The sequence below is a fragment of the Chionomys nivalis genome, chromosome 1 (assembly GCF_950005125.1).
Source record: "Chionomys nivalis chromosome 1, mChiNiv1.1, whole genome shotgun sequence".
NCBI classification, from domain to species: domain Eukaryota; kingdom Metazoa; phylum Chordata; class Mammalia; order Rodentia; family Cricetidae; genus Chionomys; species Chionomys nivalis.
The window spans coordinates 22515225-22540950 of NC_080086.1; the positions used below are offsets into that span (position 1 = coordinate 22515225).

The 25726-nt window shown below is 42.8% G+C and overlaps 1 protein-coding gene across 1 annotated transcript; it reads left to right on the forward strand.

The window, feature by feature from the left end:
- Positions 1–5702: 5702 nt before the first annotated feature.
- On the forward strand, positions 5703–16133 carry LOC130881893 (killer cell lectin-like receptor subfamily B member 1A). The gene is made up of 6 exons (XM_057781739.1): positions 5703–5790; positions 8494–8592; positions 9655–9729; positions 10614–10768; positions 11109–11224; positions 15980–16133. The coding sequence occupies exons 1-6, from the start codon at positions 5709–5711 to the stop codon at positions 16101–16103; spliced, it is 651 nt and encodes a 216-aa protein (XP_057637722.1). The 5' UTR covers positions 5703–5708; the 3' UTR covers positions 16104–16133.
- Positions 16134–25726: the final 9593 nt, after the last annotated feature.

Below are 25726 nucleotides of genomic sequence, written 5' to 3' on the forward strand. Positions count from 1 at the left end.
CAGCTGACTATGTTTAGGACAATGTTTTTCTTAATTATTGTCAAGAGGCTCACACATCTGTGACACTTTAGCTGTGGAGCATCCTTTTCTTCATCTGATGGGGCCATCTTTCCTCGTTTCTTCACTTGAAAGAAGGGGCCATCTTTCCCTGTTTCTTTTATCTGTGTAGAATATTTCTCTCTTTGCTTGTTGTTTTGGTTTTGTTTTAGTTTTTGTTTTCCTTTTTTTTCTTTTTTAAGTAATACTAGGAATCAAAATTTCTACTTCCTCCCCTCCTCCCACTTCCCTCCTGCTCCCCCACTCACCCGCCCCCCTCCACCTCCAGTCCTAAGACAGGGCAGGGTACCCTGTCCTGTGGGAAGTTCAAGGCCCTCCCCCCTCCATCCAGGCTTAGGAAGGTAAGCATACAAATAAACTAGGATCCCAAAAAGCCAGTGCCTGCCATAGAGACAAATCCCAATGCCATTATCATTGGCTTCTCAGTCTGCCCCAAATGTCAGCCACATGCAGAGAGTCCATTTTGATCCCATGCTCATTCAGTCCCATTCCAGCTGACTTTGGTGAGCTCCCTTTAGTTCAGGCACAGTATCTCAGTGGGTGGATCAACCCCTCATGGTCCTGACTTCCTTGGTTATATTCTCCTTCCTTCTGTTCTTCAACTGGACCTTGGGAGCTCAGTCCAGTGCTCCCATGTGGGTCTCTGTCTCTATTTCCAAACTGTAGCCAGATGAAGGTTCTATGGTGATATTCAAGATAGTCATCAGTCTGACTATGGGACAAGGCCAGTTCAGGCACCCTCTCCTCCACCGCCCAGGGTCCTAGCTGGGGGCATCCCTGTGGACATCTGGGACCTCCTCTAGAGTCCAGGCTCTTGCCAACCCCACAATGCCTCGCTTGATTAAGATATCTTCTTCCCTGCTCCCATATCTGTCCTTTCTCTATCTCAACCATCCCACTCCCCCAAGCTCTCCTCAACCCCCCTCTTCTCCTCTCTCTCTCCCCCTCTCCCCTTCTTCCACCCCACCCCCACCCACATGCATCCAACTTGTGCCTAGAAATCTTGTCTGATTCCAGTTTTCAGGAGGATCTATATATGGTTTTGTTTGGTTAACCTTATTAGTTAGGTTCTCTAGGATCATGAATTCTAGGCTCACTGTCCTTTATTTATGGCTAGAATCCACTAATGAGTGAATGCATACCATATACTTATTTGTGGGTCTGAGTTATCTCACTCAGAATAGTGTTTTCTACTTCCATCCATTTGCATGCAAAATTCAAGATGTCATTTTTTTTTTTTTACCACTGAGTAGTACTCTAATGTGTAGATGTGCCACACTTTTTTTATCCATTACTTCAAGAGGAAGATGGGCATTGAAGAGGCTCCTTATGGACTTTGGTAGCCATTTGGGCAAGAAACTGCTATTACCCGTACTACTTGATGTTATGCTGTATAAACTGGACATGCAGGACCCACTGAAAAATTATTAAACTTGCTTAAAGGTGATGGGGTCCTTTGGGGTTCCTGCTTCATCAAAAAATCTGCAGGACATTCTGTAGGGCACAGAAGAAAGCAACTGATGGACTTTGCCATTACAAGGCAGAACAGATCTTCAAATTCCAAGCTTCATGGAAAAGTCTGCCAAATACTATGGGCCTGTAGGCTGGAAATGGATGCCACAATGTTACAGAAGAACTTTGGGTGACTGTCCAGGCAGTGAGATGTCTCTGTCAATTCTAGAGTTTTGGAAGTTGTTTAAAATGCACTTCCTGTTTACTTGGGTAATATTACATCCTTCTGGAGTCATTTTTTGGAGTCAAGAATAGATAATTATAATTATAGTTTTCCTAAATTATGATGAAAGACAAAGTAGATATAAATATTGTAACTGTAATTCTTGTTTGATACCTGTTTTGTTATATGTAATCTGCCTATGTTAAAGTTAAAACCTTTCTTTTTATTTAGACAGAAAAGGGGAGGTAATGTAGAATTCCCCTCAGTATGCTGTGAATATGCATTGTTATCATTGATTAATAAAGAAGCTTCTTTGGCTTGAGGCAGAGCAAAGTATAACTATGCAGGAAAAACTAAACTGAATGCTGGGAGAAAGTAGGCGAAGTCAGAGACACCATGTAGCCGCTGGAGAAGACAGTAATGCCGGAATCATGCAGGTAAACCACTAGTCTCATGGTAAAATATAATTTAATAGAAATGGGTTAATTTAAGATGTAAGTGCTATGTAGAAATACACTTAAGCTATTGGCCAAACAGTATTGCAATTAATATAGTTACTATGTAATTATTTTGGTCTGGGCAGCAGGGAAATGAACAAGCAGCCTCCACCAACAATAAAGTATGTACATATATGTGTAAAAAAATATATGGTATAAGAAATATTTATGAAGACCTAGTAAGTCTGATAATTGAATCTTTACAATTTAGGAGACTGGACGACTTAAATTGTAACATAGAACTAAGCCTGTTTACTATTTAAAAATTGTACCTGTTTTTACCAAAGAAGCTAGTAGGCATCACAAAAGAATGGTGGACAATTTGAAAATGATTTTGTACATTCCAAAAAATAGCTTGTCGGGAGCATCTAGATTTTGCAGGAAAAAAGAAAATATGTTTGAAATGTTTGCTTTTTTGTAGAAACAAACAAATGGAGCTCAGAAGATCATCTGTAAAAGCAGAAAATATCAGCAAAATATTTTTAAACTCTTATGACAGATCTATTTCAGGTCATTTGTCAAATTTTTAAGAAGATTATTCCACAAACAGACATATTTTTGCAGATTCTCTGAATCACAATGCTGCTTTCTATGTCAATAGCCTCTTTATTTCCAAAACAGATTCAGATGAGGGCACAGAACCCTCTGGAGCTCGAGTTACAGGCAGTACTGAGGCACCTGAAGGAGGTGTAGGAATCTACCTGGGACCTCCACAAGAGCTGCAGGGACTCATAGGCTCTGAACCATATCTCCAGACCCCACTAACTCACCATGGGAATTAGTTATATTTAATATCACATTGTGGTTAATATCCCACTGTAATCTCCTTTTCCCACACAAACACCCACTCTTTATGATTATATTTTATTGTGACATGATCAAGACAAACCTGAATTTAGATAGATTATGAAGTAAAGTATCTTTTTGGCAATTATGTGATCATGTGGCTTCATTAGCACAGCTAGACAAGTTCTCTAAGTACGAATTTTCAAAGGGTTTTATTTTTACATGTACAATGATGATTATAAGGATGTTTGCCGTGTAAAGATTATTTAGGTATTTGATGTTCCAGATTCTGTATCAGGCAAAATGATCGCAGTTAGCTGCATACTGCATGCTGCCCACAGACGCATGGAGCTCTTCTCACTTCTGGTCACTTCACACTTTTGCCAGTAACAGTTAAAGAAAACGTCTCACCTCAGATCTGTCATATTTCACAGGCCATTATGGATTCCTGGCAGCCACAGGCAGCTTCAGAACTTAGTTAAACCTCACTGTCCACAAAGCATAGTTTGAATCTTCTGCTAAGAGCATCAGATTTCTCCTTATTGATCTAATACATCCACACCATTGTCATTGGTTCCCGGGATACTAGGTGGTTATAAACACCTAAATAGTAGCAATGCTTTTTCACACATTCCTCATCTAAAACTAGGTGGTATGTCTCGGCAAGGGAAGAGGATTATAGGCAAGGACAAGCATCACTCATGAGCAATCAGGTGAGTCCTCTATGTACTAAGGCCTAAGGGCCTTATATATGCTGAAACCTTTATGTACTGAAAGCCAAGGATATTTTTATAAATTCTCTATATTTGTTGAAAAATTAATGTCTCAAGATGGAATCCTTCTGTAATTGCTGAAATCTTCAGTTTAGGTAACTCACAAAGGGCCAGGAACATAGTTCAGTGATAGAATGCTTGCCTCAAATTTAGGAAGTCCTGAGTTCAATTCCCAGTGCTCCAAAAAATTAAAAGATAAAGCATGAGGCAGAATCCTGTGCCTGGCATTGGATGGAATAACTGTCATCAAACAGTGACAGCTGAGGAGGATTCATGGGGTCCTAAGTGTGCTGTGAAACCCTCGCAAGGCTTCTCCACACTTTGTAATCATCACTGTTCTTGGGGAATGAATGTGAGCTCCATACAATGTGTGCACCTTCTGTCTCCTGGAACTCACGGCCAGAAGACTGCAGCTGCTGTCTCATAATTGTGAGGGCCTTGTGTCAATCCATACCAACCACAGCAAGTGATTTCAGGAAATCTTTGCTTTTCTATGACAATGTCTGACTTGGCATGTGTAGTCCTGCTCTAAGGCTCTAGGCCTGGAAATCCTTGGAGGAGTTAGCACATCCCACAGACCTGTGTCCTCCACTCTCTGTAGCTCTGACAGACGAAGTCCTTCCACTGGTGAATGATGTCACATCCACATGGACCTTCAGGACAGGGCTGAGCAGCGTATGGGGCTCCCTCTTCCCTGCTCTTCCTGTTGTGTCAGTCCGACACAAGTGTTTCCCACAGTCTTATCCTCACTTCCGTATCTCACAGTTTCCTTCACAGCATGGATGCTTCCAGAGGATTCTAGAGCTTCAATTCATGTCAACGGTAACTATGAAGTTCACATGTTAATTATTTTTCTACCACAGCATAATATACTGTGTATCTTAATTGCTGATAACTTGTGGAAAATGGTCACTTAAATTTAAATGGAGGAAGAATGTTATATATCACTTACCCTGAGCTTCCCCTTAAATAAGAACTCAAAACACATGGTTATCAGAATCAGAACAAGAAGTTTTGTTAAAATAATAATAATAATAATAAGAAGAAGAAGAAGAAGAAGAAGAAGAGGAGGAGGAGGAGGAGGAGGAGGAGGAGGAGGAAGAGGAAGAGGAAGAGGAAGAGGAGAAAGAAAGAAAGAAAGAAAGAAAGAAAGAAAGAAAGAAAGAAAGAAAGAAAGAAAAGACCACATGCTATACCTTCTTAACACAGTAGCATGTGATGGGAAGAGACACAGAGACCCACAGTCAAAGGTTGGGGGAATACAGGAACCCCACAGGAAATGAGGAGAAAGGATTGTGGGGGCAGAGGGATCAAGGAGACCAGGAGTCAACTTGCAGGGGTCTCAGGGGTTCAGACTGAATCAGGGAGCTTGCATGGGTCTGACTAGGCCCTCTGGAAACATGCTGTGGTGGTTCTGCTTGGGGTTTCTGGGGGACTCCTAACAGTGGGAATTAAAGGCATCTCTAACTCTTTTGTTCCCTGTGGGACACCTTTCCTCCTGCTGGGCTACCTCATCAAGGTTTAATGTGGGGGATTATGACTGCTCTAAATACATGTTGTTATCCTGCCTTCATTGAAATCACTGAGAATGTGCTTTTCTGAAGGAAAATGAAGCCAGGGAGAGAGGAGGCAGGAGCAGGGAGAGACTGAGAAGAGGGGAGGACGGGAACTCTTCAGTCAGGATCTATTGTATGAGAAAAGAATGAAGAAAAAGAGAAAAGAGATAACATTGTGTAAGCTGTGTGAGCAGGACAGACACCCAGGTCAAAACTACCGAGAAACCCTCACAGTCAAGCGTGAGTGGGTGTGGACATACACATCAGAGCATTCATTCATAGGGCACTTCCCTTTGATCATTTCGCTTACAGAAGTAGGAGTTTGTCACTGTTCACGAGTTCAGCGTCACATCTCCCATTCGCAATGGACACACCAAGGGTCTGCTCCAAGGTAGAAGACCTCACTCCAGGGCCTCTGTGTGCATCGCCTCCATCTCGTCCCCCAGGTCAGTAGCTTTATTTCTCCTTCTGGCATTTGAATATCTTCCAGAGATGTGGTTTTCTCTTACAGTTTTGTAGTTGCTTTGAAGGTGAGCAGCTCTCTGTCCATGCTGAAGAGAGTAGATGCTCACAGCTTTAGAGATAAGAAGCTCATTTACACCACTTCAGTCAGTTAATGTGAGACATGGCAGCCCTTCTTTCCAGCTTCAGTCACAAGACCCTGAAGTAGGGATGCTTTACATCTACAAGGAAAGGGATGCTTCTAGCAGAGATTCACCATAAAGCATCTTGCCTGGTCCAAACTTCTCTGTAGAATACAAACACTAAGACTCAGCTCCATGGCCTCCTAGAAATGAGAACTGCTGGAATCAGCACCCTGTCTGCCAGAAGATTTAAAACTGGGGGAAAGAATTGAGAACTAATGTGGAAGACTGAAGTGAGACAAATATGAAGGATATGATGATTTAGGGGAATGGGTGATAAGAGACAGACACTGAGGCAGAAATTAAATCTAAAACGGCCATGGCATAGTATGAGATTCCGTGATGCAACTGAGCTTCCTTATAGAATACTGCGATGCTTTAAATTTAATCATTCTATATTGTGCCAAGAATGTGAATCACAACTTTTTAAGGATGCTTTTCAAGAACTATTAAATTAGCAGATTTTTAATGAGAAAAAAGTCTTTGAGTCACCAAATGACTTCATTATGATCTGTACAAAGGGTCTGGGAAAAGTGGGGGATTTAAATAACTAGAGGGAAGATTTGACAGAGCCAGTTACTTGTGGTAGGCACAAGAAAGTCTTTGTTTTCCCTGTCTATACCTGTAAAAGTAGAAGGAACTTAAAGAGCTTAAGGGTTGGGGTTTGATTTCCCACTGAGTCCAGTCAGCCCTGCCAGTGTGTGCATGGGTGAAGGCCATGTCCTGGAGCATAGGGTTCTTCTTAGAGACTGTATCCTGGAAGAAAACTGAATCTCCTACTCCTAGCTGCCATCAGCTGTCAATATATTCCCAGGCTGGGGAACCTCATGTCCAAGTCCCCCACAATCTTTTGTCAGACTTGAGCTTTTGAAGGTCTTGTGCACGCCATTAAGTTCATCTCTGTAACTGCCCTGTTATGTCCAGATGACAGTGTTTCCTTGTAATTATCCAGCACTTCTGGATCTATGGTCATTCACCCCTTCTGTGATAATGCCTGAGCCTTGGTTGGGCATGGGATGGGTTAGGATGCAGATGTCCCATTTAGAGTGGAGGACTTCGTAGTCTCTTATTCTCTACATGCTGCCCACTTGTGGCTGGTGCACACCTAGAATCCTGTTGTCCTGCTTCTTCCTTGGGTGGCTGGCTGCAGTGGTCCATGGGGTGGAAAAAGCAGAAGTGGAGAACAGGGTTTGCATGGCTGTCAGTAAGACAGAGACAGACCTCCAGACTTTGATGAATCAGCTCAGCTTTATTCCAGAGTATAAGAAATATATAGGAATGGGGACCTGGGGACAAACCCTAATTTGTATTAAGCAGCACGCTCCTATCATAAAGCTTCGTATGACGCAGCAGGGTCCTATAGCAAAGCTCCTGTACAAGTCTCAGCTACCTCAAGAGCAACAGGGAAAGGCTTCTAGCAGGAAACTGTGCCAGGGGTCATGCTGAAGATAAATCAGGATTCCAGACTTGGAGACAGCTTTCTTAGGACAGTCCTCCCAGCCAAGAGACATCCTCCAGATAGCAGAAGGTAGAGAGCAGGAAATATCAATGGATGGAGAGGGAGTCCTCCATGTTTCAGAGCTTGGAGAAAGCTGCCAGGCTGTGGTAGACTGCAGCATCTGATCAGCAGGGCCACCCAACAGATCCCCATCACTCGGGAAGTGGAGGCAGCAGAATGAGGAACTCAAGGTCATCTTCAGCCACACAGATAGTTAGAGGTCAGCCTGGACCAATGGACAACTCTCTCTCAGAAACAGAACAGAGCACAGCAAAAGCAATTATCAATGCACTATAATTAAAGAAAGTGCACTGTGAAGGCAACATTCACAAAGTGTTGTATGGTTTTAGTTTGCATGTGTGTGTATATGCTTGTGTGTGTAGTGTTGTATTAGCCACACTTCCAGATCATCTGTCCATCAAGGGGCTTTAGAACTCAGCCAATAGGAGGAACTACCTCAATTGAAATACTGAAAATATGGTGTGGATCATGAGATGCCCCTCCTTGGAAGCCATAACTTTAATCCAAGTTGGAGAAGAACGTTGTAGACCTCAGTGAAGCAGACCCCATGTTTAGGAATAGAATCACATGCCATAGCATCAAAAGTCACAATTACCACAAAAGTGAGCATCAAACATATCTTGGATAAAAGAAGGTTCCTTAGAGATGCATTGATCTATTCCCACAACAGAACTTGCTTTTTGATTTACAGCGCTCAGTGGTTTTCAACAGACGTTCACATCTACCAAGACTGCGTCACCCAATGAGTCTTTATGCAGAGTACGTGCATGAGCATTCATTTTCCTTCCTACTTTATCAGAGCAAACAGCTGAACATAATGCAGAATTCAGCTCCTGGAAGACGGCTTTAGGTGGCAGAGAAACACCCACATCTGCAGCCCACCCTCTACTTGAATCCAGTTGTCTGTGTTAATCCAAACCACCTTTAACCTTCATCCCAGATGTACTCAACTAACTTAAGCAGTAACCAGATGTTTAACTTCACAGATGCCTGCCGGTGCCCACGTTCCCACAGGTTGGCTCTGAAACTCAGTTGTGCTGGGCTCATCCTTCTTCTCTTGACCGTGATTGGACTGAGTGTTTTAGGTAAGTGAGGCCAGAGCTTTTGCTTCAGAATTGTTCCTCTAGATATCAGGTCTTTTTACATGGTTGGTCTCCTTGAGCTGGGGAAAGGTCGACCATATGAGTGGTTACAGGACTGTGTCTCATGCGCAGTGCAGAAGCTTCCCATTTCTGTGCTTCTGAGTTTCTCTGAGAGCCGTTAGGGGTTTTTACACATGAAGGGCTCTCTAACAGACCCGTGCATGGAAACATGGCACTCGCAGGTTTTGCCCTTTTCTCTTTCTTCTCACTAAATAGCTAGGTTACACTCGTAAACTAGACCCCAAGTCCAGTCCAGTCCTTTATTTGGTCATGGAATACTCTTGAGGCTGAGCACCAAGATCCAACTATCACAACATCCAAGGTCCAGCAAAGTTAATTATTTGGCTACAATGGTTAACCTCTCCAATCAGGACTTACAACTCATCCTAACACAGACTTTTCTCCTTAACAACTCAGTCCTGCAAAAACAGCTGCTGCTGTCTATGCCAGATCAAGAGGCAGCCCCTCCTCACACCCTACAGGTTAATAAATCTCCTTTGTGTTGAAAATTTGGTGTCTGTGTGTGTTCTCAGCTGACCCTAAGCACCCAACAACACATGTCCACCCAGAACATAAAAAGCAAAAACAAAAACAAGTCTTGATTGTGACATAAACAACAAGGTAGTAAACTAAAAAGCTCAAGTGTTTAATTTATTAAGTGGCTTCTGAACTCCAGTGGCAGAAAGCTGCCTTCCTTGGAGACAGTGTGATAATACTCATTCTGAAGATGGGAATTCAGACAAGAATGTGGGAAGCTAAGAGGTTCTGTAAGGCCATTATATGATATGTGACCTCAACAGTGGTCTGAAATCACATGTTCTGTGCTTTTCTTGTTTGTTTACACATTCTATCTCCAAACAGGTTCCTCAGTGGCTGATATTTTACCCTCAGTTCTTATGTTCAGCTTTGCTGAAATAACTCGATTTCCTGAAGTGGGAAGAAAAACACCCATTCCACCATTCAGTTTAGTATTTAATCCTCTCTGTTTGTTTTCTTATTTACTAGTGCGAGTCCTAATACAAAAGCCATCCATAGAAAAATGCAGAGACTATATACGAAGGATCGCGGCTAGCTCAACAGGTAATCCTTGATCAAGGTTTATATCCCCAAGAAATACACATAGGTCTATATTAATCATAAACTAGTTATCCTAGTAGCTCAGGCTTTTTATTAATTAATTCTTACATCATAACCCATAATTCTTGTCTGTGTCAGCCACGTGGCTTGGTACCTTTCATCAGCGAGGCATTCTCATCTGTGTCCTCTACTTCTGGGTGACGGCTGCAGACTGAATCTTTCCTCTTCCCAGAATTCTCCGGTTCTCATTGCCCCACCTCTTCTTCCTGCCTGGTCACCACACCTCTACTTCCTGCCTGGCTACTGGTCAATCAGCCACTTTATTAAACAAGTACAAGAAACAAACCTTACAGGGTAAAACCATTGTTCCACAGCACAAAATTTTTACAGCTTGATTTTCCCAAGAATAACAGTTGACATTTGCTTTTTACCAGGGCTTATGTCAGCGGATGCTGCAAACTCTCACCCACAAAGACAGCACCATCGTCTTATGTTAGAAAAAATTGCAGTATAGAAACGTATGGAGGTCTCATGACTGGTAGTTGATACTGCTGGGAACTTCTTTGAGGCAATGTAACCTTGAAGCCTGAGATATTAATCACTTTGCCATGCTGCCTCCAATGCTATCACATCACACTAGACCAATAACTTTAAAAATATCCTAATAGAATATTTGTTTTAACAAATGTGTTAAAGTTAGCTCTGTCTAGTTGATTGATAGAAAGGAAAATGAATTCCTTTTTGTTTGTATATCTTTTTGTCATAACAATAATCTCATCCCAGCACATGTTACTAAAAGTGTTTGTTAGCAAAGCAACTACTCTGTGTAACTGGTTGGATGCAGTAGGGACAGGCTAGAAATTTACCATGTCTGTTCCTCACTTCAGACAGTTCAGTTCAGCTAAGGTGCCCCAATGGCTGGATGACATACCAAAATAAATGCCTACAGTTTTCTCAAGAGACCAGTATTTGGGAGGAAGGTCTATCTGACTGCCCTAGAAAAGGAGCCACATTGCTGCTCATTCAGAACCAAGAAGAACTGGTGAGTTGTGCTATAAAACAGAGTCGTGAACACATTTCTGAAGCTGTACCAACGTCTCTAGACTTCACAGATCTTCCATGCAAAGGCAGTGGAGACATTACATTATTGAAGCTCATAGTCTGAGAGACTAGAGGGACATGTGAGCCACCAACTACATATGTAAGGTGAGTGTCCTAGGATCATAAATGCTGGGCACAGATTCCTCAAGGGAGGAAGAATGAACTGTGCTGAGGATTCAGGACAGACACAGGTGACACTTGACCTAGGTGTTGGTAGGCTGTGGAATATGAGTCACAGCACACAGGCTCAGGTTAAGTCCTCTTCTCTGTTTTGATTGTAGAGATTCATAAAGAATTCAGTACAGGAAAGAGGCAGTTCATTTTGGATTGGACTAAATTATTCGTTGCCAGACAAGAACTGGAGATGGATAAACGGCTCCACTTTAAGTTCTGATGTGTGAGTATTGGAAGAACTCACTTTGATATTCATTTCAGGTCATCTCAGGGCTCTAATAATGATACCAAAGATTAAAGATATTCAGAAGGGTTTGAAAATATGATTACAAAGGTGGCTGAAAGTATTCATGTATAAAAAGTTTCTAGCCTTCTATAAGGTCAAGTGTGCATGTATATATGTCTGTATGTATGTATGTATATATACAATGGACTCCTAAGACTGGGGACTAAACTAACTTCTTAGGAAAGAAAATGTATTTTTTCATATGTTAAATGTTTTCATAAACAATTTTTTTCTTTTTTTATTGATTTTTATTGAGCTCTACATTTTCTCTGCTCCCCTCCCTGCCTCTCCCCTAAACTTCAACTCTCTTCCAAGGTCTGAATGCTCCCAATTTACTCAGGAGATCTCATCTTTTTATACTACCTATGTAGATTAGATCTATTTAAGTGTCTATTAGTGTCCTCATTTCATTGTTGTCTAAGTTGTCTGGGATTGTGATTTCTGGGCTTTGCTAATGTTTAAAAACCACTTTGAGTGAGTACATGTGATAATTGTCTTTCTGGGTGTAGGTTTCTTAACTTGAAATGATGTTTTCTACCTCCATCCATTTGCCTGCAAAATTCAAGATGCCGTTATTTTTTTCTGCTGTGTAGTTTAAAAAAAAAAAAAAAAAAAAAAAAAAAAAAAAAAAAAAAAAAAAAAAAACGGAGTACAGACCTAACAGAGAACTCTCAACAGAGGAATCTAAAATGGCTTAAAGACACATTAAGGAAATGCTCAACATCCTTAGTCATCAGAGAAATGCAAATCAAAGGAACGCTGAGATTCCATCTTACACCTGTAAGATTGGCCAAGATCAAATACACTGATGACAACTTATGCTGGAGAGGTTGTAGGGTAAAGGGAACACTCCTGCATTGCTGGTGGGAATGCAAGTTGGTACAGCCCCTTTGGATGTCAGTGTGGAGATTTCTCAGAAAATTAGGAAACAACCTTCCTCAAGACCCAGTAATACCACTTTTTGGGTATATATCCAAAGGATGCTCAATCGTGCCACAAGGACACGTGCTCAAATATGTTTATAGCATCATTGTTTGTCATAGCCAGAACCTGGAAACAACCTAAATGCCCCTCGACTGAAGATTGGATAAGGAAAATGTACCCATAGAAGTATGCATTTTAAAATGCCTACTTAGAACCTGTAGGCAGAAGGATTTTTTCTTTTGTCACTTTAATTTTTTTTTTTTTTTCCGAGACAGGGTTTCTCTGTGGTTTTGTTGGAGCCTGTCCTGGAACTAGCTCTTGTAGATCAGGCTGGTCTCGACACTTTAATATTTTTTATATTTTTCAAAGAAGTTCTTGAGTCATTTTCCATGCTGTGGTGAAATGAGCCATAGTGTGCAGTGAGGCCAGTAGCTCAGGTCACAGCCAGCAGAGGAAGAGTGAGTGGGAAGGGAAGGCAGTGTCAGCAGGGAGTTTTGTCAGCTGAGAGAAATGACCTCATTGTCACAGGCTGCATTTTGGTTCACAGTTCAGGGGCCTCAAGTCCATCTTCATCTTGCTGCATTGCTGCTGGCCCTGTGGCAGTGCAGAAATGCTGTTAGTGCACAGCAAAGTTCTCACCTCAAGAGGGGCAGGATGGAGAGGAGATGGCAAGTCCTTGGTTGGGATGAGAAGCAGAGATTTGCCCTTCAAAAGTTGCCACCACACCATAACTGACATCTTTCTAGAAGGCCTCATTTTGTTTGGTGGGATCTCAGCAATGGGTTAATTGCTTGATGGAGTTAGGGCTCCCATGATCCAGTAACCTCTTAACACTGTGACAGCTATCCTTCACGTGACCTCTTGGGGTACTGAATATCAAAAGTATATTTGTGTGTGTTGTGGCTCACAAAGAAGCCATTAGCTCATTGGTGTCTTCTCACTTTCTTATTGTTGAGATCACCATGGTAACTGTGCAATGAGAGACCTGACATTTCAGAACTAAAGATATATTATTCTTTATTTTCTGCCCCTCTTGAGGTGAGAACTTTGCTGTGCACTAACAGCATTTCTGCACTGCCACAGGGCCAGCAGCAATGCAGCAAGATGAAGATGGACTTGAGGCCCCTGAACTGTGAACCAAAATGCAGCCTGTGACAATGAGGTCATTTCTCTCAGCTGACAAAACTCCCTGCTGACACTGCCTTCCCTTCCCACTCACTCTTCCTCTGCTGGCTGTGACCTGAGCTACTGGCCTCACTGCACACTATGGCTCATTTCACCACAGCATGGAAAATGACTCAAGAACATATTATTCATCCCCTTCATTAGCAAAAGTATGTAGGATTCAGTCAAATTCCTATACACTGCTCTCTATGAGGTTTTCAGAAAGGATATTGAGAGCTGTTTATTAATCTTGCTTGAATAAACAAGCAAACCTTAAAAGAAAATGTACTTCTTCTTATTCAGAACACATGAGATTGAAATGTAAAATGTTGATTTAGATTTACTTAAAATGTCATGACCATTTATTAAGCATAGAAATTCATCAACATAAAAAGTTGGCATAGAGTATGGAAATGTATGTGAAGTGTATGGATTAATCTTGGCTGCTCTGTCCTTTACTCTGAGGACAAAATGTCTCTGTGCTTAGACTAAAGGGATTGAGAAGCCTGGAGGCTGCTGTGCTCAGTAGGAAGTGTCAATCAAGGAAGCCCGCCTTTGCTTTAACTCTCTGACCCTGGCTTCAGGTAAGGGAAAGGGAGAGAGTAACAGTTTCCCCACAGGGTTATTTGGGGATTAATAAGGAATGTCAGAGATCTCTCCAGGAGTCCAGCAGGAGAAGGCCTGGGAGGCCTTAAAGGGATTGTGAAAGGAAGTCCTTGACTACACAGATCAGCCACAGGGAATTGATGCTGAGAACTGAAGACAGATCCTGAGGATGGAGAATCCAGGGAAATCGTGGCTGGATTGCAGACTGACCACTAGGATGGCATCAGGTTCACATCTCAAGCTCAAGGGCTCCACTAAGAGCTGAACAAAGGAAGGACACCCGTGAGGAGCCCGGCCACTGTCAGATGCCACCTCCTTTATAAGACCTTTGAGTGTGCTTAGAACTCACCTCTCCCTTACAGTAAACCCTGATACTGTGTGTTAGCGCTTGGATTCTAGTTGTGTTCCCACCAGCATGGGGCCATGGGAGTCATGCACATTTGAAATCCATGTGTTAATCAGTAGTTGCCATCCTAAGGGAGTAGAATGAAAGGAATCATGACTATGAGTCTCCTGAGCTGAGCATCTTTCCTTCCCTGCATCCAGTTCTGTGATCTAGACCCTGTGAGCTCACTCTGTATACTGGACACATTCATTGAGCACCTACTGTGTGTAACAGTTCTCACCCATTCAGGTATATCTCAATACTTCTCCAAACATTAGCTAGTTAAACCATGTGTGTGTGTGTGTGTGTGTGTGTGTGTGTGTGTCTGTGTCTGTGTAAAATATGAGGATTTCTGAGTTGCTGTAGCAGGCAGAGAGTCATGAGACCATGCCTCAAGTCCCCAGAGTGGTATCAGGCAGTGGGCAGCAGGTCTGAGAGCAGCCAGTCCCAGGCAAAGATGAAGCAGTTCCCCAAGTGGCAGCAGTGGGCCACAAGTCCCAGGCAGGGAGGTGAGAGAGACCTTGATGGTGCAGCCAGTCCTAGGAGGAGAGACAGACAGATGGGCCTGCCATGAGAACAAGCTGCAGGTTTCTGCAGGTAGCTGATACCAGATAGGGAGCCAGGTAGCAGGCCAGAGACAGAGACATGGATAGGCATGTTATGCAGAATGAGGTTGGATATTTATTTAGTGGGTTACGGAAGACAAGGGGATAGGTGGTAAGGGGAAAAGGGGAAAGAGCAGAGAGAGATAGACAGAGAGAGAGAGAAAGAGAGAGAGAGAAAGAAAAAGAGAGAGGAACAGAGGGGGAAGGGGAGAAGTGGGGAAAAAAGAGACAGAAGTTGCCTCTTCAGGGGAGATATAGAAAAGAGAAGGGACTCACTGGAAGCTAAAGATCAGCTTGCCTAGTGATGGGGGAGGGAGTGGGCATGGCTTGTCTTTTAAAGGGACAGAGCAGTCCATTACGATGTATACATTCATCCTTTTCTGCTATTAATCTTTGTTTAGAAATTTATTCATTTTTGGTTTATGTGTTTTCCTGCATGTGGGTATGTGTACCAAATGAATGTCTGTGTCCATGGAAGCTAGAAGAGGGTATAGATTTCTTGGTACTGGAATTACAGACACTGTGAGCTGCCATGTGGGTGCTGGGAACTGAACTCAGGTCCTTGCAAGAGCATTCAGTGATTTAACCACTGAGCCATCTAACCAGCCCAAACCATGTTTATAAAAGAACACTGAAACTAAAAGAAGAAAAAGAAGCTCATTATATGATGTGTCCGTAGTGGAATAAGGAGGTCACATGACATGTTAGTAGTGGAAAGAGGAGGTCACATGACATGTTAGTAGTGGAATGAGGAGGCCTCCATCCCTTCAAACCACCTCTCCTTTATTCATCATCATGAACATTGTTACTGGAAGGATTCTTTGCCAGTGAAGAAACAGCAGGTTTTAGAATCAACCCTGCCTTCAATGTTTATAACATTATGTCTGTGTTTACTACACTGAACAACTGTGCATTCTCCTGTTTCCTTTAAATTCCTCATGAAAGCAATGACAAGACATTTATGACAAAATCCTAAACACTAAGAGTGGCTGTTCTCTTCCTCCTCAGATTCATAATCATTGGTAATGCTAAAAGAAACAGCTGTGTCACTGTCTCAAATGGCAAACTGGTTTCTGAGAACTGTGATTCAGAAAACAGGTGGATCTGCCAGAAGGAACCAAAATATCTCTGAAACCAGGTGTAACGACTCCTGATACTGAATTTCACCTCGATTCCTTTATCATACAGATCTTTGCACTACCTCTGTCTAGGCTGTCAGCCCAAACAATGCACAGTTGGTGACACAAAGCATGGACTCTAAAACCACTGTGACTTCTACAGATGCCCGTGTTCTGTTTCTTTGTTCTGAAGAGAGGATAGAGACACTGATGTGCCATTTCAGAGAAGTGCTCTGTGGACAGAAGCCCATACAGCTGAGGAACATTGGGTTCTAATCCTGGAGTCTGTGACCCTCATTCTCTGTGTCTGAGGTCATCCTCAAACAGCACAGATGACCATTTGCAAAATCATTGTTAAAATCTCTTAATATGGGAACTGATGGCACATGCCCCGCATGAATGGCACTGGAAAAGCTGAGCCAGGAGGATCCAGGGTTCAAGGACAGCCTGGGTGTGGTGGTTTAAATGATAAATGTCCTCCACAGCCTTTGGCATTTTATCACTTGGTCTCCATTTGGTGGCACTCTGTAGTTTCCTGTGCTGTATGCTTTCAGTTCATGATGTGAGCTCTCAGCTTTCTGCTCCAGCCACCCTGCTTCCTGCCTTCTTCCCACCATTATGGACTCTAATCCTCTGGAACCAAAATGCAAAATAAATTCTTTCTTCTGTAGGATACCTTAGTCATGGTGATTTTCAAAACAGCAGAGGAGTCAGTGGGGAGAGAGTGAGTTAATCAAAAACGACAACACTGCTCTTGGAATTAGAGTGAACACATTTGCCTGTGAGGCCGGCAAGCACAGGGAACAATTTAGTCACAAGGCATCTAACTCATTTGAGTCATGCACATACCTCTCTTCTGGTAATGCCCTTGACGTCCTCAGTTCCTCTTCTGTACAGGCTAAGTCCACACACACACCACTCTCTAAACAACACACCTAGCAATCTTCCTAAACTGGGCAGCAACAGTGACTTTCCCAAGAGAACTATTTTTCAAATAATAAAGCAGAGTGTGGAATGATTTGTCAATATTTGGAGGTAATCCACTTATAGAGCTGAACCCCGAGTTGACTGCACTGGTGTGCACTACCCCAACACCAATTCAAGGCCCCTTCTCACACGCCTGTGAAAATGAAATCATGGCATGCCGTGCATGTGTGCTTTGTCTTTCATCCTAAATTCCCAGCAAATGACACTGAAAGCAGGTAACCTGTAACTGCTGTCTTCATTGGGGTTTCTGTTATTTCAGTGGAACACTGTGATCAACAAGCCAGTTGAGGAAAGGGTTTATTTGACTCCCACTCCTATATTACTGGTCATCACCAAAGGAAGTCAGGACAGGAACTCAAACAGAGCAGACACATTGAGGTAGGAGCTGATGCAGAGGCCATGGAGGGGTTCTGCTTACTGGATTGTTTCCCATGGCTTGCTCAGCCTGTTTTCTTTTTTTTTTTTTTAATTGAAAAAAAAATTTTCCGCCTCCTCCCCGCCTCCCATTTCCCTCCCCCTCCTCCCGCCCCTCTCCCCCTCCCCCCACTCCTCTTCTCCTCCCTCTCCAGTCCCAGGAGCAGTCAGGGCTCCCTGCCCTGTGGAAAGTCCAAGGTCCTCCCCACTCCATCCAGATCTAGGAAGTTGAACATCCAAACTGTCTAGGCTCCCACAAAGCCAGAACCTGAAATAGGATCAACACCCCGTGCCACTGTCCTTGGCCTCTTGTGAGCTCTCATTGTCCGCCGTGTTCAGAGAGTCCTGTTTTATCCCATGCTTTTTCAGTCACAGTCCAGCTGGCCTTGGTGAGCTCCCCATAGATCGGTCCGACTGTATCAGTGGGTGGGTGCACCCCTCGTGGTCCTGACTTCGTTGTAAATGTTCTCCCTCCTTCTGCTCTTCATTAGGACCTTGGGAGCTCAGTCCGGTGCTCCAGTGTGGGTCTCTGTCTCTATCTCCATCCATCGCTAGATGAAGGTTCTATGGTGATATGCAAGATATTCATCAGTATGGCTATAGGATAGGATCATTTCAGGTTCCCTATCCTCAGGTGCCCAAGGAACTAACTGGGGACATTGCCCTGGGCATCTGGTAGCCACCCCAAGTTCAAGTCTCTTGCCAACCCTTAGGTGGTTCCCTTAACTAAGATATGAGTTTCCCTGCTCCCCTATCCAACCTTCCTATATCCCCAATCATCCCGTTTCCCCAAGTTCCCCTCATCCTCTCCTTCACACTTTTCTTTCTCCATCTCCCCTTACCCCCATCCCACCCTACCCCCAAGATTCCAATTTTTTGCCCGGCACTCTTGTCTACTTCCCATAGCCAGGAGGATAACTATATGTTTTTCCTTGGGTTTGCCCTCTTGTTTAGCTTCTTTAGGACCACATATTATAGACTCAGAGGATCAAAGACCTCAATATCAATCTGAACACACTCAACCTGATAGAAGAGAAAATGGGAAGTACCCTACAAGATATGGGCACAGGAGATCGCTTCCTATGTATAACCCCAGCAGCACAGACATTAAGGGCAACATTGAATAAATGGGACCTCCTGAAACTGAGAAGCTTCTGTAAAGCAAAGGACACTGTCACTAAGACAAAAAGGCACCCTACTGACTGGGAGAAGATCTTCACCAACCCCGCAACAGACAAAGGTCTGATCTCCAAAATATATAAAGAACTCAAGAAACTAGACGTTAAAATGATAATTAACCCAATTAAAAAATGGGGCACTGAACTGAACAGAGAATTCTCAACAGAAGAAGTTCAAATGACCAAAAGATACTTAAGGTCATGCTCAACCTCCTTAGCGATCAGAGAAATGCAAATCAAAACAACTTTGAGATATCATCTTACACCTGTCAGAATGGCTAAAATCAAAAACACCAAAGATAGCCTTTGCTGGAGAGGTTGTGGAGAAAGGGGTACCCTCATCCATTGCTGGTGGGACTGTAAACTTGTGCAACCACTTTGGAAATCAGTCTGGCGGTTTCTCAGAAAAATTGGGATCAACCTACCCCTGGACCCAGCAATACCACTCCTGGGAATATACCCAAGAGATTCCTTATCATATGACAAAAGCATTTGTTCAACTATGTTCATAGCAGCATTATTTGTAATAGCCAGAACCTGGAAGCATCCTAGGTGTCCTTCAATGGAAGAATGGATGAAGAAAGTGTGTAATATATACACATTAGAGTACTACTCTGCAGTAAAAAACAATGACTTCTCGAATTTTGCATGCAAATGGATGGAAATAGAAAATACTATCCTGAGTGAGGTAACCCAGACCCAAAAAGAAGATCATGGGATGTACTCACTCATAATTGGTTTCTAGCTATGAATAGGGGGCCTCAGCCTGTTTTCTTATAGAACCCAGTACCACCAGCCCAGGGATAGCACCATTCACAAGGGCTGTGCCCTCCTGCTAAATAACTAATTATGAAAATGTCCTACAGGTCTACAGCCTGACCTTATGAAAGTTGGTTGGATTTGTTTTGTTTTGTTTTGTTTTGTTTTGCTTTGCTTTGCTTTCTTTTTGTTGTTGTAGTTATTTTTGTTTAGACAGATTTTTTTCTATAGCTTTGCAGCCTGTCCTGGAATTCACTCAGCAGAACAGGCTGGCCTCAAACTCACAGAGATCCACCTGTCTCTGCCTCCTGAGTGCTGAAATTAAAGGTGTGCACCATCACTGCCCTGCCCTGAAGCAATTTCTTAATTGGTGTTCTCTCTCCTCAAATGATTTCAGTGTTTGTCAACATGATATAAAACTATCCAATACAACAGTTAAACATTTCTGAGCAAAGTTTTTCAACCAGCAACCAATCAAATTCCAAGGCTGACTGTCATTCCTCTGCATTTGACTGGCTTTGTTCAGATGCTTAGAGTCAGACATCTCCATTCATCAGCAGCGGTTTTCATGAGTAACACAGGAGAGGAAATCCCCACTGGGATTTGCTACTGACTTGCTTCAATTTGTCACTTGGGACACTAAGAAGCACTACAGGATGATATAAATTAATAGTTAATTCATAGAATCTATTTATCTTAACAGGATAAAGTGGTTCATAAATAGAATATGTAGCACGTAAACAGTAACAATATCTTATCTTTTCACTGTATCCTGAAATTTCCTTTTTATCTACTGCAAATTATGAATAATTTTAGAAGCTGAAAACCAAGTGTTCAAACATCTGAGCCTACGGAGATTAGTCTCACCTCATTCTAACCACCACAGTCCATAGAGAGCTGTGTTTTATACAGTATTATAAAATGGAAATAAGATGAAATTCAGGTGTTTGAATACTTTGATGGGGAAGCTCAGCCAATCACATCTGGCTTGGTTGTGGCCACCTGGAGCCAGGAAGATAAACAAGGGAGATAGGCGCGGTGATCACCTGGCCTGTTTGGACTTTGGACCTGGTTTCCCATTTTTTCAATTATTAAATTATATTTGTTGTTTTGAGCTGGTCTGGTTATTTTAGCATACTGGTCGAATACGCCTTCACTTACACTGCCTCAGAGAGGGCACCAGATCTCATTACAGATGGTTGTGAGCCACCATGTGGTTGCTGGGAATTGAACTCAGGACCTCTGGAAGAGCAGCCAGTGCTCTTAATCTCTGAGCCATCTCCCCAGCCCCGCTGGGGAGATAGCTGCAAATCTGATGCAAGCGCACAGGCTGGCCAGAGGGGAGCCAGGGCTTGTGGGAGGGCTGAAGTGCGCAACACAATGATGGGGTACACAGAAAGTGGGAGCGCAAAGATGCGGGTATCTATGCCCAAATGTACCAGTGCGGGTGGCCCCAACTGGCCAGAGCCTTAAAGGGCTCTAAAAATCCCCACATTGGGCGCCAAGTATAAATGAAGGCGTATTTGACCAGTAAGCTAATTTTAATGTTATAGGATCCTACAATTTAGAGGTTTTGAATTTTTAAAGACCCTGGATGCCTAGACTTTAACAGGTGGGCCATTTCTCCATGACCTCTGCATCAGCTCCTGTGGTGTTTGAGTTTCTATCCTGACTTTCTTTGATGATGAACAGTGATGTGGAAACATAAACCAGATAAACCCTTTCCTCCCCACCTTGCTTTGGTCATGGTGTCTCATCACAACAATGGTTACCCTAACTAAGGTCATTGTGCTGTTTCCTTACATCATAGAACAGTACTAGAAAGGACATATGATGTATTTTTTACACTACCCATGCCCTGGTTAGCACATAATTAGGCTACTTTTGATCTAGTTATATATTTTCCTAATCTAGAATCCATGGCAGTGACCTGTTAAACAGACATAGGCCAAATGAATACTAAAAAGAAAACCTCTGAAAATTGTAGTTTGTAAGATCAGAGCAAATAAATCAGTAGCAAATGATTCAAACTTACGTCAAAGTAATTGACAAAATTGTCTAATCTGGACAAACTAAATTGTAGTGGCATAAATCAATACAAATGTCGTCGGCCTCTGATGCCCATGACTGCAAAGCTTTGCTGCATGCCAATCATCTCAGCATCCACTGACTTTGTGTGTCAGATGTGATTATCTGGGTATCTGGACTCGTCAAGTCTCAACCTACCCAACTTACCCACGATTGGTTGTCTGAGACCAGGCTGCTCTAGGCTGAGCTCCACCACACGTGGGACATGAGCTCAGGGACCACGTGGCTCACACACTCATGTGTCTCCAGTTCTCAGATGGCTTGTTTGTGGGGTCACTGGATAGATGTCAACTCAGAACTCCTGCCCCTCACATTCTGCTAGGTAAATCAAGTCAAAAGACCACCCTAGGTGCAAGTGTGGGGAACCTGCTGTCTTGTCTTTAGGGAAGGAGAATCAAAGTCACTTTACAGTCAGCATGGATCCACTGGAGCATGAGGGCCCTACTATTGGCCACATCCTCAAAAACAAAAGAGAGAGAGAGAAGTTGTCTCTCCCTGGGCATCTGTCCACTGCCGCTAACTACTTGGTAGAGGGTGGAAATCTTCTACCCCAGCTGTGCAGTAATCAGAGCTGCTGGGAGCTCATGAGTGAAGTAGCCATGCTGTGTGTGGAGGGCAGCTTTCACCCAGTCATTGACTCCACACTCAGCCTTATTCTCAGCGCTCTGGTCAGGAAGGCATCTGTCTGCTGGGCTGTTCACTGCACAAAAGCTTCCTTGACCCAAGCCAAGAGTAGCCCAGGTCCATGAGCATAAACATGTTTAGGAGTCATTTGATAGCAAGACCGCTAGAAAAATAACAATAGCAGGCTGGGACAGGACAATAGAAGGAGGTCTGGGTTTTTCTACATCTCTGAGTGCTGAGTTCACAGCTACAACTTTGAAAGTGTAGCGTCTGGCAGTAGGCTCCAGGAAGGGGCCCTAAGCAAGGTGATTGTCGCATAGTGTGGTTTTCCTTAAAGGGCTAGTCTACTTTCTTTTCCAATAACATAATACAACATTTCAGTCTTGCTAGTTCAAAGTCTGCCCTATCACTGTGGTCTCCTCATTCTGAATCTGTTACTTTACACCACCTCCCTGTTAGGACCCACCAGTGCCATTCAAGGCAGGAGAAATAATTGGCCCCAAACAGCCGTGTTCTCTGACAAAAAAAAAAAAAAGAGAGAGAGAAAAGGAAAATAAAAACGAAAGAAACAGTCACAGAAATCCAGACATTTGATCTTTTCATTGAAATTTTCATCTAGTATATAAAACATAAAATCAAGGCTGGGGAGATGGCTTAGCAGTTAACAAAACTTGTTGCCCTTCCAAACAGTCCCAAGCATCCATGTGGGGTGACCACAGTTTCCTATAACTCCAATTCCAAGGGATTTGATGCTCTCTCCTGGCCTCTGCGGGCACTGCACACATGTGGCATGCACGTGTGTGAGTAGACACACACACACACCAAATCTTTAAAAAGACATAAAATTGTGCATGTTTATAGGATGCGGTGTTTAGATGCTATATACATTGTATAATGTTTGAAGCAGGGTACATGTAGCTACCCTCAAATGCTTATCATTTCTTTATAATGAAAGCATTTAATCATTCTCTCAGCTTTTTCCCTCCCTTTTAAGTACTGTATCATTATCTACAGTCACCCCCACTGTGCACCAGCACATGGAACCTTTATACTCCTGCCCAGTGGCAGCTTAGTTCTTACCAATCCACCTCTGTGCTCTGGGAATAACTTCTGTTCTGCACTAGAGATACTGCACAGAAACATTCATATAATTGCATATTCGTCTAAAATTTCAATCTTATTTACTTGGGTGTGTGTGTGTAAGTATAACCAAACAGGAAGTGATGGCTCTTCCAACCAAAAGAAAAGCCCCAAATATTCAAAACCATTCTCCTCATTTTGCCTCTCAAAGCCATATGTCTTGGTAATTCACAAAATTAACCATCATGAGAGCCAGGGCTTGAGCCTAGATCTCTCTCAAGGCCAATAGTTGCTTCTTCGACTTCCAGCTGATTTGCACATTAACTACTCATTTGTGAACTTTCTCGGAGCCCCCTGCCTTCTGAGGCACCTTCACACATTTCTCTTCCTGGGTCAGGTTAGTGAGGGTTTTACGTTAGGAAGTATTTGCTTCTTTGGGTTACAGAAGTGTTTTCACAAAAATCCAAAAGTGAGTCTATCGCCACCTTGTGTCCATAATATGCAGTTGCAACGTTGAAAGCATAGCACCTTAGGGGCATTTTCACTTTTATTCAATTGATGGACAATGTTTAGTGAACACTGGTATCTTCCCTATATAGGTCCATAATAGTCATAGTCTTTCCAAATGTTCTTGACTCCCTTTTTTCTGAATGATTTGAAAGTCATTCATAAGGAAGAAACTAAGATTTGAAAAAACCAAGCTCATATTCTAAGATACTTCTTATATCTGAATTTTCCAAATTTTACTAAACTATTGTTAATATGTTTTGGACCTCCCCCTTCTAGAACCAGAGTCCAGTCCCAGTTTAGAGCTTAGAGTTGGCTGTTGACACTTTGGTCTCTTTTTTAAAAGAGCCATCCATCCTTCCCTCCACTCTGGTATTCGTTGACTGACGAGTCCAAGCCAAGTTTACTGTAGAATTCCTGGTATTTTGGATATGTGTGACTGTCTCTTCCTCATTCAGTGTCAGTGTCAAAAGCTGGGTCGCAAATTCTTGGACAATTTCTGCAGGGAAGAGTCCACCTCCATGTCTTGAACGAGATTAGACTTTTGCTTCAGTGAATGGGGGTGGGATGGAGTGGGGGAGATGCCGGGTGGTGCTGATACACAGCTCGAAGAGGCTCTGCCCAGTCCTCCTGGGAAACTTGTTTTGGAGACTCTGCGTGTGCTGTGTCTAGCCAACAGTCCCAGGTGGAGGTTCAGGGTGATGCACACCCTTCTCCATGGGTGTGTAAGTCAGGAAAGCCCCCCCGCCCCCAGTCAGAGGAACCACCTGTGTGTGTGACTCCAGTGGAAACTGAGGAAAACACGTGGTGGAACCAGGTGAGCCTCCACGCTACAGTAGATGGTCATAAAGTAAGGGATGCTTCAATCTGGCGCATTTGGGGGGAATTTGCCCAGTAGTACATAGAACATTTAATACAATAAATGATTGAAACAAATTTATCTTTATTGCCCCTTCAGCTCCAAGTTCTGTTCATGAGGCTGATGGCCCTGGTGATGTTTCAGAATCATAGATTACTTTTCATGCACATAAATAAATAAATAAATAAATAAATAAATAAATAAATAGAATTTTATGGTCTAAAGGGACCTTTTCCCAATCCTTCAAACTGTTACAACATTTAATGTTTCCAGCAACTGCTTCAATCATTGAAGTCTCATCTTTCAATGAGTGAGTGCTATTGATCTCCAATGCCAGCACCAAGTCATTTCTTATTTCACTATTTATGCTTGCTCTAAGGGGCAAGGAAGAAGCTGGGAAAGCTGTTCCTTTCTTTATCTAAAAAGTCTCTTTTCATGTATCATGTATATACAGCACAAGCAAAAAGGAGATTCTCTGGACTGAGATCCTAATTCGGTCACTCAAATTGTCTGATCTTCAATATGTCATGGGGTGTCTTAGATGTAAGAACATCCAGCACAGAGATGATCTCTCCAAAAATGATCTGGCTCTGTCCCATATAAGGACATGTGTATCCATATTCATATAGGCAATGCTACCAGTATCATTTATTATAAATATTCTGCTAGAAAAAAATGTAATGTATATTTAAAATACTCCATGGTGGCTGTGCTGCTGATGGCAGTAGTGACAAAGGTCTTCATTCAAAGGGTGGTGGTAGCTTTTGTTTTCATGGTGTCTCTCTAGGAAAAATGAATTCCCATGTTCAAGTCATGAAGGGACGTGCTTGGTGATTGTTGCAGAAAAGTTGTTTCTACGTGTTTAGAGATAAGACTGTATCAATGATGTGGGACTCTGTTCTGTATGCCGTGAATACCATTGGTTAATAAAGAAACTGCTTTGGACCTATAGCAGGGCAGAACTTAGCTAGGCAAGGAAAACTAAACTGAATGCTGGAAGGAAGAAAGCAGAATCAGGGAGAAGCCATAGAGCTGCTGCGGGAGACAGAAGTGCTAAAACTTTACTGGTAGGCCACAACCTCGTGGTGATGCACAGATTAATGGAGATGGGTTAAATTAAGATGTAAGAGTTAGCCAATAA